The sequence below is a fragment of the Pan troglodytes genome, chromosome Y (assembly GCF_028858775.2).
Source record: "Pan troglodytes isolate AG18354 chromosome Y, NHGRI_mPanTro3-v2.0_pri, whole genome shotgun sequence".
Taxonomy (NCBI): Eukaryota; Metazoa; Chordata; class Mammalia; order Primates; family Hominidae; genus Pan; species Pan troglodytes.
The window spans coordinates 30,223,009-30,236,176 of record NC_072422.2 but is presented as its reverse complement, the minus strand read 5'-3'; the positions used below and the strand labels follow the sequence as shown (position 1 = coordinate 30,236,176).

Below are 13,168 nucleotides of genomic sequence, written 5' to 3'. Positions count from 1 at the left end.
CATCTCAAAAGGCCAATCTGTACTATTCTTATCACCTGAGTAATAACAATTCAAGATGAGATTTGGGTGGGGACACAGCCAAATCATATCACCGAAAATATCTATTGATATTTGTTGTGTGTATATTTTTGTGGTTGTTGTTCCTTCCAGACCCCTGGATGAAATTTCACAACAATGTATCCATTAACATGCATTAATTCTACATGATCTCTTTTGCGTCTTTCTTTTGTTATTCAATTGAAAGAGGAGAGGTTGCTGATTTACAAGCTTCATTTTAGGGAGAGTAAAACTTAAAAGCCAAAATTTCATCAGCTAACATGCTTAGAGTATGGAGCCTAAAGGACCTGTCAGTGAAAGGTCCTGTCACATGAAATTTACCTACACAATAAACCTATAGTTGTACCCCCAAACCTAAAATAAAAGGTTTTTAAAGGCCAATTTTAGTTTCTAGTGATTGGGGAAGTTGCAGATCTTGTCACCTATGGAATTGTGTCTGGAGTTTCTTCCTTCTGGTGGGTTCATGGTCTCACTGACTTGAGGAACCAAGTTTCCACTCAACCCAGGAAGTCCACCTGGCTTCACATACCAATAGAAGGTGTCTCCTCTAAACCGGACACCCCAAATGCTGTTGGGAATTGGGTGATGACGGCTCTACCTACTTCCTGATGGATAGGGGCAAAAAGTGGCCCTGCAGTTGTAATGTCCTTCAGAGGGGAACTCTCTAGCCCAGTCTTGGAGCCACAAGGTCGATTCAGGGGTCCTTAGTAGAAGTTGTGAGTTGAGCTCATTTGGGGTTCCATTTGTAAGACCATCTGTAGCTTGATGGCCTCGATCCTGGAGGAAACAAATTTGACAAGGAGATTAAAAATAGAGGGCCCAAATGCAAGTAATAGCAAGATGGCTGTCACAGGACCTTGAAAGGGGAGAAGCCATGTCACTCAACTTCAGATGTTGGTATAAGAGTTTGAGAGGCATTGTCTGATTTCACAAGTCTTTTCCTGTAAATACTGGGTGGCATCTCATATTATCCCTGACTGGTTAATATAAAAACAACACTCTTCCCCTAAGAAGGTGCAGAGTCCTCCTTTCTCAGCAGTGAGGAGGTCTAGGCCTCAGTAGTTTTGGAGAGTCACGGCTGCCAAAGAGTCTACTTGGGATTGCAGTGTAAGGAAAGATTTTGTTATTTCTTGCAAACTGTCTGAGAAATCCTTTTAGAGTGTGTGATAGGTAGTAGGATAATGGAGTAGATAAACTGGCTATTCTGTTTCCTGTATCAGTGGCCATTCCTAACACTATAAGTAGGGTTATTAGTTGCATGGCCCTGCACTGACGAACTTGAACTTTAAGGGGCACTGATAGGGTCTGATTTCCTGGGGAAATGTCAGTGTTGGGACTTAGGAAGACTAAGTTCCAGGTGCCTGTCCAGGTGGGGAGGCAGACGTAGGTTCAAGTTCCACATAAGAAGAACATGCCTTGGCTGGGTAGACAGAACTGGTTGTATATGTTAAAAAGGCTTGTGAATTTATTGTTTTCATTTTCCCATACTCCTAGAGTACTTGCCAAGGTACCTCCAGAGAATAGCTGAAAAGGAGTGTTGGGAGAAAACTGAGTGGCTCCCTGTGTTCTATTTTCCCATTGGAGAAAAAACCGTTTTGTATCTACTAGGAACCATTCAAGACAGTGATAGAAAGAAGGAATGAGAAGGCTTTCATTAGTGGTGGGGATGCTGCTGCAAGGGGTCCAGGGATGAATGGTCATGCAGGGAGAATGTTTGCCATTACAAAACCCAGACTGTTAAGCAGGTAGGAGGTAATAATTTTTGGAGGCCCTGAGAAGCAGACAAGCCATCTGAATGGAGCTGTATGAGTGACTCACAAGTTGCTATGATCAGTTGGTGGTTGAAGTTGTAGAGTATTATTACACTGATGGCATTGTAGGTTCCCCAGGGGCAGGCCTGATAATAGATTGCACTGGATGCATAAAGAGGCTTGAAAAGTTAAGATGGTATTCGTGGTTACAGGGCCATATATGGGCTTTTCATTGCTAGTGTAATAGGTGAAAGTGGAAATGTAAGAGTGTAAAAGCTGGATTCCATGTCCTGTTAGGGTATTCTTGGTAAGCTTTGTGATAACCCAAATCCAGGAATTATTTCATGAATTAGGACTTTAACCACTTCCTGAGCATTCTCTGTCTTGCAGGGGAAGGCTTCTATCCCATTTCTAAAGATATCAGCACAGACCAACAAGTATTGAAATCCCTTTAACTTAGGCATAGGCATGAACTCTAACTACCAGTCCTGCCCGGGATAGTGCCCTATTCTTTCTTCTCCCAGAGGGGCCTTATGATGGACCATGGGGTTTTTTCTTTGGCACACATCACAGGCTTTGACTACTTGTCAGATGATCTGGAGGAGACATGTCCCTGTAAATAGGGATTTGGCTATTTGATGAGTGTTCTCAATACACATATGGAGAGTTTGGTGGAGGCTCTTAAGTATTTTCCACTGGCTGGCTTCAGGTATGAGTACCTTTCCCTTTTCTGTCATTAACCATCCCTAGCATAGAAAACTATACCCCCGTGAAATTTTCCATTCTGTTTCATTTGGGGAATACTGGGGCTTAATCTCTTGGAGAGGGTTGTTCCATACCAAGGGTCCTTCCACAGGTACTTCTAATGGGAGGTTCTGCCTGGTAGCAATTTTGGCCTCAGCGTCTGCCTGACAGTTTCTACCTTTTCTCCTTCATCTTTTTAATGGCTTTGGCAGCACAAGACTGCCACCCCCTCGGTTTTTGCACTGTGTGCAATAACTCCATGATTTCCTTGTGGCATTTAATGGGGGTTCCCCCAGAAGTTAGGAACTCCCTTTTTCTTCATATTGTAGCATTGGCTTGTAGGGTTAGATAAGCATAGTTGCTACCTATACACATATTTATTATTTTTGCTTTTCCCATTTCTAAGGCTCGGGTAAGCACCAGTAGTTCTGCTAACTGGGTGCTGATCCCTGGGTGAAGAGGGTTACTTTTCAAATACTGTTACATCACCATGGCATAACCTGCCCCTTCATCTCCCATTCTCCACAAACGAACTTCCATCGCTCTATAGGTTAAGGTCAGGATTAGCTAAGGGGACTTCTTAGAGATCCTCTTGGGTGACACAGTCTGGGCTACAATTTGTTGGCAGTCATGCTAGATCGGTTCTCCATGCTATGGGAGAAAAGTCGCAGGGTTGAGGGCTGCACATGTGCATACTTGAAGCAAAGTCTCAAGCAGTAGCACCTGGTTTCTAAGCAGGTGGTTATCTGATAGCCATAAACTTCCTTTGGCACCTAGTGTGCCATTTACATCATGAGTAGTCCAGACAGTGAGATCCTTTCCTTGTATTATTTTGATAGCCTCTGATACTAAGATGGCCACCACTGCAACTACCCGTTAACAGTGAGGCCAGCCTTTTGCTACTACATAAATTTCCTTACTTAGGTATGCTGCTGGTTGTGGGGACACTTAGTGCGTCTGAATAAGGACTCCAAGAGCTATTTACACTCTTTCTGTGATGTATAAAAATAATTTTTTTAATGTACGAAGGCTTAAGGCTACAGCTTGTACTAGGGCCTGCTTTAAGGTTTTGAAGACTGTTTCTGCCTCTGGTTTCCATTCCACTAGGTGAGTATTTGCCCTCTGGGTGTCCTTGATTAAAGTATAGAGTGGCCTGGCCATCTCTCCATATCCAGGGATCCATAGTTGGCAAAAGCTGGTGATCCCAAGGAACCCCTGCAACTGTTTAAATTTCTTAGGGCAAAGGATAAGCCAGTATGGGCTGCATTTATTCTTTGCTGAGGGTTCCTCTGGTTAAGATTAGGCCTAGATATTTGAATTGTTGTAGGCAGAGCTGGCCTTCAATTAGATTCCTTTTACCATTGATTAGCTAGAAACTTCAAGAGATCTGTAGTAGACTGCTGGCGTGTGGCTTCCAAACTGGTAGCAAAAAGTAAATCATCCACATTCTCAAGGACCAGTGTACCTGGACTTGAGAAATGACCTAGATCTGGGATAGCACCTGACCAAACAGATGAGGGCTATCCCTAAATGCTTGAGGTAAGACCGTCCATGTAAGTTGGGAGGTGTGGTCTGTGGGATCCTCAAAGGTAAAGAGAAACTAGGAGTTAGAGTGCACGGGAATGGAGAAGAAGGCATCCTTGAGGTCCAGAACAGTGAACAATTCTTCTTCCTCTGTTGAGAGTGTAGAGGTATAGGTCTTAGGTGCACCTGGATATAGATGAATTTCTGCCTCATTGATGACTCTAAGATCTTGCACTAGTCTCCACTAACAATTCGGTTTTTGTACTCCTAGAATTGGAGTGTTGTAGAGACTGCTGCATTTTCTTGCTAAGCCTTGAGATTTTAGATATCTAACAATATCCTATAATTGTTTATGAGCTTCAGACCTTAAGGGATATTGCCTTTGATAAGGAAAATTGCTGGGGTCTTTCAGCCTGATTTGGACAGGGCCAACATTTTTTGCCCTTCCGAACTGTCCTTACAATGCCCAGACTTCAGGGTTGATTCCCTCCTCAAGCAGTGGACAACAGATAAGTGACTTGTTCCCCATATTCATATAGATAATAGCTCCAGCTTTGGCTAATATGTCCCTTCCTAATAAGGGTGTGGGACTTTGAGGCACAACAAGAAAGGCATGTGAAAAGAGCAAAGTCTCCCAATTACAACTGAGGAGCTGGGAGAAATGCCTGGTTACAGGCTGCCCCAGGATTCCTCAGATGGTAATGGACCTTCAGAGCAGCCATCTGTGGCAGGATATTAACACTGAGAAGGCCACATCCATGTCCAGAAGGAAGTCAATTTCCTGGTCCTCAATGGTTAAATGTACCTGGGGCTCGGTGAGGGTGACAAAATGAGCTGGTGCTTTCCATAGGCACCCTCAGTCCTGCTGTTGGATCATCTGGTTGGGGACTGCTGGTCCTGAGAACCTTTGTCCTCTGGGGCAGTGTACTTTCCAGTGATGGCCTTGGCATAGTGGACATGGCCAAGGGGGTGACTTGTTTCTCACTGGACAATCTTTTCTAAGGTGTCCTTGAAAACCACACTAATAACAACCCCTACCAGGTAATTGGTCTGCTCCATTTTCTGTCCTCTCTGAAGCACCAAGGTTTGTTTGACTGAGGGCCATGACTGTGGCCTTTCACTGATCTCACTTTTCCTTTTGGGCCTGTTCCTCTTGGTCTCTATTATAGAACACCAAGGTTGCCAGGTTTAATAATGCCTCCAGATTTTGTTCGGGGCCAGGGCTCACTTTTGGAGCTTTATCGTGATATCTGCAGCTGATTGGATATGTGTTAGGATCAATTGACCCTCGAGGGAGTTGGTTGACAGGGGAATATATTTTCTTAAGGCCTCTTGTAGCTGCGCAAGGAAGGCAGTAGGATTATTTTCCTTTCCCTGAGTTATGGTGGACATCATTGATTAATTCATGGGCTTTTTCCTATTCTCCTTAGTCCTTCTAGAACACAGGTCAACAGATGTTTGTGACTCCAGTCCCCACGATCTGAGTCTAGATCCCAGTGAGGATCCATATGGGGTACAGCTTGCTGACCAGTAGGGAATTTGTCCCTTTCTTCGGCTGTTATTCTATCATTTACTTAACTAAAATACCAGATCTCCAAACACTCAGGCTGTAGCTAAAGCCACATTATTTTCACTAAAGGTGAGGGTTTGATCTAACAATAGCATGATATCTTTCCAAGTGAAGTCAAATGTTTGCCCTGGACCCTGTAGGACATCTACATACCTATTCAGGATTATCTGAAAACGTCCCCAGGTCTACCTTGTCTGCTTTAAATTAGAGAGGGAGAAGGGGACATGTACCTGGGTTCAGTCAAATTCCCCTCCCCTGACAGCTTGAAGGTGACATAAGCCATAGCCTGGGGGTGTTTGTGGTCCCTTGGAGATTTCTTTGCTTGTTCTCCTTCTGGGTGGGGGAGACTAGAGGAGGCTTATTACTGATAGGAAAGGGAGCTGTATAGATGGTAGGATATGAAGCTAAACTGAGAGGTCCTCCTGTGGAATGTAAATTTCAAGCTTTGCCTGGTTGTGGATTATCCTTCAATGAAAAGAAAGCTTAGACATAAGATATTTCACTCCATTTGCCTTCTCTCTTACAGGTCAAAGGACAGTATGGCATTCTAATTTATACTTCCCTCAGGTGGTCATTTTTCCCATCAGAGAGAGAATATTGAGGCCAGGCCATAGTGCAGAAAAAAAAATAAGCCACTTCTATTTCAGTGTTTGCAGATCAAATTGTTCCCAATGGCTTAGGATGCATTTCAAGGGTGAGCTTGTTGATGCCTGAGCGATTCCCATCTGAAAGAAAAAAACAAATGTGGTTTTGGTTTGCCTTTTTTCCTTGCGCAAGAACCTGCAACAGTCCCTGGACCCTGATGTTCCGAATAGTTGTGCTCGCCAAAGCAGCAGCAGAAACACTAGTTTTCCTCCTAGATCATAAGGAGGACCAATAAATGTCGGATTTAGTAGCCCTTACCAACACATTCTTGAAAATCAGCACCCTTGCCTTTCCTCTTAGACCACAAAGAGGACTGAGAAAAATCAGATTTAGTGGCCCTTAATGATGCATCCTTAAAAATCTGTAAGAGTCCTAAGCATTCTCCTCTTAGTATTGGGACCTTACCCTTGTCCTATAAAGATGATATGCATCAAAATGGAGTGGAGGGCCATACCCTTAGGGAGAGAAGGGATCGCCAGGGTTGGAAGAGTGACACCTTTTGTCCTCACTTCTCATCACATGAATAGGAAGGATATAATTTCTGAGGCTCCCCTTATCCTAGCTTCAGGAATAGCCTTTGTTAGGCCTGCTAGTGTGAGGAGGGTTGATAAATTCCAGATCATCCCCCTCCCAACAAAGCTTCAGGTGAAAACTATGTTTTTCTGATAGGGGAACCTGGGTACCTAAAGAAGGAACAGAGTCCCACAGTTTATACCAGAAATCATTTATAGGAGAAACTAGAAGATCACCAGGGACAGGGAGTTGTTTTTAGACACAGGGCTACCTTCAGAGAAGAGAGGCAGTAGGAAAGGTTGTCTTACAGGCGTTAGGACCCAGAAGGCAAGGGTCACAATAGATAGGATAGAGGGCGAGTCTCGCTTGTGCAGCATAACTTTGAAAGTTCTGCTCATGGCTGCAGGGTCAACCAACTTTTTGTTGGGACCCTGGAGCTGAATGACTTTCCTCTCTGTCAACCCTTGGCTCAGCCAAGAAATGCAGGAAAAGTGGAAGCTGGTTCCAGGCAAATCAATGCTCCCAACTCCAAAGATTCAGCGGTTGTTAGAGAGCCCTTTCCCAGAAAGCCTGACACCTGAGTCTTTAGTCCAGCAGCCACACTAGTTGCTTTTAACTGGTCAACAGGTGCCTGGTATTTAGTCCCAGAATTCTAAAGAAAAATAGGACAGAATAGCAAGTGAAAAGGGTCCAGCGGTACTCACCACATGGCAATATCCTGGATGAGCCACTAGATGTGTCCAGAGTTGGTTCCTGCCAGTGGGTTCGTGGTCTTGCTGACTTCATGAATGAAGCTGCTGACCTTCACTGTGAGTGTTACAGCTCTTAAAGGTGGCATGGACTCAAAGAGTGAGCAGCAGCAAGATTTACTGTGAAGAGTGAAAGAACAAAGCTTCCACAGAATGGAAGAGGACCCTAGTGGGTTGCCATTGCTGGCTGAGTTGGCCAACTTTTATTTTCTTATTTGTCCCATCCCATGTTGTCTGTCTGTCCTATCAGAATGCCCTTTTTACAATCCTCCTTGTGATTGACTACTTTTAGGTTCCTGCTGTTTTGTACATTTTATAGAGCGCAGATCTGTGCATTTTACAGAGTGCTGATTGGTGCATTTTACAATCCTCTTGCTAGCTACAGAGTGCTGATTGGTGTTTTTACAGAGCGCTGATTGGTGTTTTTACAGAGCACTGATTGGTGCATTTTACAATCCCCTTACTAACTACAGAGCGCTGATTGGGGCATTTTACAATCCTAGCTAAAGAGTGCCTATTGGTGTGCTTTACAATTCTCTTGTAAGACCGAAAAGTTCTCCAAGTCCCCACTCGGCCCAGGATGTCCACCTAGGTTCATCTTTCAGATAATGTTTGGTAATCATTTAACTAAGCCAACATCTTAGCAGAATTCAGGCATCTGTCATTTTTCTAACCTGCTGGTCTTTCATTAGTTTTACAAAGGTGGTTTAGTTTTAAGAAGGGCTATTATCATTTAAACTATAAGTTCAATTTCTCCCAAAGTTAGCTTGGCTTATGCTCAGCAATGATCATTGTAGTATGGTGGTGAAAGACAAGATGGTGTTGGTTAGGTCAGATCTCTTTCACTGTCATAATTTTCTCACAGTTACAAGTTTTGCAAAAGTGGTTTCAAGATGAAAGGAGTATACTCTTGTAAAGAGCGTAAAATTATTTCAGTCATTCTGTACCTGAAACAGGCACTCCCCCTTTTTGATAGTTTAAATTTAAAAAGAAAATTAATAATCCCTGGATGTTGCAGTAAATGGAAATTCCAATGCAGAAACTATGAAAACACATGCTTCAAAACACCACATTCTTCTGTTAAACTTCAGAGATGCAAGCATTGCCATTTCCCTTGGCGAGCTTACAGAATATTTGGAGGAAATTCTGAACCTCAAAGATCAATCCATCCAGTAGGATACTGTTTGAAGAACTAAGATTTTTAACACAAGGGACATTCATTAGCTTGCTATTGGAAAGGTTACAAAAACTCTTGTTTTGTAAGGGAGGAAGGGATTGTGGTGGAAGAAAGGCCAGTGATTCACAGCATGTTGAAAACCTTCACGCTCCTCTGCAGAAACAAAATAAGCCAACAGATCATTCTGCAGAATTGAGAAAGAGAGAACAGTGAGTTAAGAAAAGATGTGCTGAAGACAGAATCGTTCTGTTAGAAAATTACTCGTGCCTTAAAAATTAATTACCTCTTTCTTTAATAGGGGAAGAAAGCATTGCCCTGTGGTATTAGAGGGCACCCACACTGACATTATTCATCATTGTCATATGTACCCTGAATGAAAGGATTTTTTCTCCCAGGCAAAGCCTGATGCTCTTTATGAACAAACCGTGTCAAAGATTTAGTGATGGAGACAGGTGTTGCAGAACATTTTTGGCATAAAACACTAATTAGTAATCACTAATTAAATGGTGGGGGGCTTGCATAATGTCTGAACATACCCACTAATCACAGCTAATCTCACATCAAGTTTCTCTGAACTTTAAAGAAATCACATTGGTAGGATGTGTCTTAAGTAAGACCAACCTCACAGATGCAATACTGCCTCTCCTTGAAGCTGCAGGCAATGGTGACTCCTGATTTAGGCTTAGAATTTATTGTCATTGTAGGAAAAAAAAATCTTATGACTTTCTTTGAAGCCTGGCCGTTTCCTCCTTTCCAGCTCAGAGCATTTTTCCAATTGTTCACGAAACCTAATGGAAGAAAACCTGGTTAACTCTACTGGTATGCAGCCTCATCCTCTACTCTTTTTGTTTTAAAAGTAGAAGCCAACACTCAGTCTCTCATTGGAATGCTGTCAACTTTGGTTAGGAATATGCTTTGAAGTAGTTGGTTTGGATTTATGTTATTTTAGGGCTTAAAGCAGTCTGTCATCATACAAACAAGCCCCTCCCTTATGTGACACTGTTGTTCATAAAAGGCATCAGACTTTGCTCGGGAGAAATGCTCAACTAAGGACATGAAAATGCTAAAAAACAACAATGCAAGAAACCTTCCCCAAATACTCAACTATAATATTTGTTCCTTACATACAATTTCTTTTTTTGAAGATCTATGTCATTAACTCATTTGAAGGGATATTTTGTACGTAATTTATCATAGGAGTCTGTTGTGTTTAAAGAAAAATGTGCACACAAATGGTACCTTGAACCTAGTAAAATTTACAATGACTTCTGGGATTGCTTCATGTTATTAATATTTTAGATTCATTTTGTCTTCTATTAGCCACATATATACCCAAAGATGACAAGGTATCATAATGTCAACTTAACAATAATCATTGTTTATGTAATGATTTCTGCCACAAAAATTTTTCTCTAGTTTTTTCTTTAATTTCCTGTAATTTCCGCTAACATTCTAGATTCATTTTTCCTTCTACATTAGCCACATATATACCCAAAGATGACATGGTATCATAAGGTGAATGTAAACAATAATCATGATTCGTATAATTATTTCTGCCACAAAAATTGTTCTCCAGGTTTTTCTCTAATTTCCTATAATTTCCACTAACATTTTAGATTTATTTTGCCTTCTACATTAGCCATATATACCTAAAGATGACATGGTATCATAATGTCAACCTAAACAATAACTATTATCTATGTAATTATTTCTGCCACAAAAAATTTTCTACAGTTTTTCCTCTAATTTGTGGGGGACAGGTTTGTGGAGGGAGAGAATGAAGAAGGCAAGCTATGAGATAACTTTTCAAATGGTGGGGATGTGTACACAATTTTTTTTGACCAACAAAAATGTCCTGTGTTCTTCTGTAGGGTTTTTAAGTACCGGTGACCAGGCAGCAAAAGGCAACTATGGGCTCCTGGATCAGATTCAAGCACTGCGGTGGATTGAGGAGAATGTCGGAGCCTTTGGCGGGGACCCCAAGAGAGTGACTATCTTTGGCTCAGGGGCTGGGGCCTCCTGTGTCAGCCTGTTGACCCTGTCCCACTACTCAGAAGGTAATAATGGTGTCCCCGGGGTGGGTGGGCAAATGCCCTGAACCAAGAAATGAATAGTCAGAGTTCATAGCTGAGATTCATGTCCAGGTTGCTAGAAGTCACTGTGGAAATTGCAACAGAAAATGCCCAAAAGACAAAATGAACCCATCTTCACATATTTTAACTCAGCTTTTTTTCCATTTGCTCTGTCACTCAGGCTGGAGTGCAGAGGCATGATCATAGCTCATTGCAGCCTCCAACTCCTGAGCTTAAGCCTTCTCCAATCTCAACCTGCTGAATACCTGGGACTAATGGTTAAATTTTAATTTTTATTTTTATAGAGAAGTGGTCTTGCTATGTTTGCTCAGGGTGGTCTCAAACTCCTAGCCTCAAGTGATCCTCCTCCCTTGGCCTCTCAAACTGCTGAGGTGACAGAATTGAGCCACCATGCTTGGTCAGCAATATCTCCTCATTTAAGTGTGTGACAATTAGGTGTCGGTTACAATGATAGGAAAAAAATAACTACTTTAGAAGAGCGGACACTATTGTTTCTTTTGACATTCTCACTGTATTTGAACATTTAAAATTTTATTAACTTCTAGCTACAATTTGGTAAGAGTAATATGGAAGAGAGACAGTACGTCAATAAGGAAGAGAAATAGTATGTCAATATTGCAGATTTATAGATTTTTAATCAACTGGGCTTTTAACCACATGTTTTTTTAAAAGACACTTCTCTAATCACATTAATTTTTTTTTTTTTTTTTTTTTTTTTTTTTTTTTTTTTTTTGAGACGGAGTCTCGCTCTGTCGCCCAGGCTGGAGTGCAGTGGCGTGATCTCGGCTCACTGCAAGCTCCGCCTCCTGGGTTCACGCCATTCTCCTGCCTCAGCCTCCCGTACATTAATTCTTTAAATCTTCTGGAAACATTAGGAACATGGCTGGTGCATTCATAGAGAAGTAGATTCTACCCATAGGAATAGTGTCTCTCTCCCTGACTCTGTCTCCCTCCCTCTCTCTCTTCCCTTTTCACTCTCCTCTTTCCCTCTCTCTTTCTGTCTCCCCCCTCTATGTCCTCTCACTTTCTCTCTGTCTCTCTCTCTGTTTTCCTCTCTCTCTCGCCCTTCCTCTCTCCCCTCCTTCCACTGTCTCTCCTCGATCTCCCTCTCCCTCACACTATCCTCTCACCTCTTTCTCCTTTTCTCCCCTTCTCTCTTTGTCTCTCTTCCTCTCTCTCCCTCTCCAGTTCCCCAGTTTCTTCCTCACTGTCTCTCTTCCTCTCTCACTTCCCCCCCTTCACACTCTGTCTCTCTCCCTTTATTTCTTTCTCTCTGTCTCCCTTTTTCTCCCTCTGTCTCTTTCCCTTTCTTCCTCTCCTGCAAACATGACTTTCAGCAAAGGACCACCTTACTGGTCAGTTCAGCATGAGACACTTGGAAGTGTCCACAGTTTGCTTTCTCTCTCTCTCTCTAACACACTTTTAGGAAGAAACTCCCTGCTGGGCCAGTCAGCATGACATCCTCTACTTGTCCCCGTGGGAGCTCCAAACCCTCCCTGGGGCCCTGCTAACAACCTGGAAAAAGCTGCTGTTGGCAAAACAGAGAAAGCGGAAACCGCAGAAATACACGCACATCATGTTACCTCAATCAGACATGCACTTGTACGTGGTAGTTAGCATACCCAACCAGATATGCACTTGGGCCTCTAAGTAGTAATTGCTCATGCTGCCTAAGTGGTGGTCAGCATAGACAGCCACACCCCTGAGCCCTGCCAGAGCACCTGAGGCTCACTCAATGCAATTCCCTGCTGCTAATGCAAGAGGGAGACTCTCTGCAGTATCAGATGAAACTTCAAAGAGAAGTCCACAGGAATTTGAGGCAATTGGTTCTGGAAGCTGGATCACCAATTCTTGGCTGTGGCCTAAAAGGAGAAAGCAGGAAAATCTGCAGAACAGATCCAGCCCTCTGTTACCTGGCCAGGTACAAATGAATATTCATAATAGCCATCTCAGTCATCAACACAGCATTGTGATATGTTCTGTGTCATTGGTAGGCTTCAGAATGGCACCACACTGACTGGACCATTTACATCTGAAGTACTTAAAATCTTAATGGAATTTTTCTTTTCTTTTTTTTTTTCTTTTTTTTTTTGAGACGGAGTCTCACTCTGTCACTCAGGCAGGAGTGCAGCATCATGATCTTCACTCATGTCAACCTCTGTCTCCCAGTTTTAAAGTGATTGTCCTGTGTCAGCTTCCCAAGTAGCTGGGCTTACAGGTGCCCATCACCATGCCCAGCTAATTTTTCTATTTGTAGTAGAGATGGTTTTTTACCATATTGGCCAAGCTGGTCTCAAACTTCTTGACCTGATGTGATCCGCCTGCCTCAGCCTCTGGAATTGTTA

General features: G+C 42.7%; 1 protein-coding gene across 4 annotated transcripts in view; it reads left to right on the top strand.

Moving 5' to 3' along the window:
• NLGN4Y (neuroligin 4 Y-linked) overlaps window positions 1-13,168 on the top strand; it is a 290,720-nt gene that overhangs the window by 261,146 nt on the left and 16,406 nt on the right. For all 4 annotated transcript variants that reach the window (XM_054677312.1, XM_009445747.4, XM_001145110.7 and 1 more), the window contains one exon: window positions 10,602-10,787. In XM_054677312.1, the coding sequence (XP_054533287.1) occupies window positions 10,602-10,787 (186 nt within the window). The remainder of the gene's footprint in view (window positions 1-10,601; window positions 10,788-13,168) is intronic.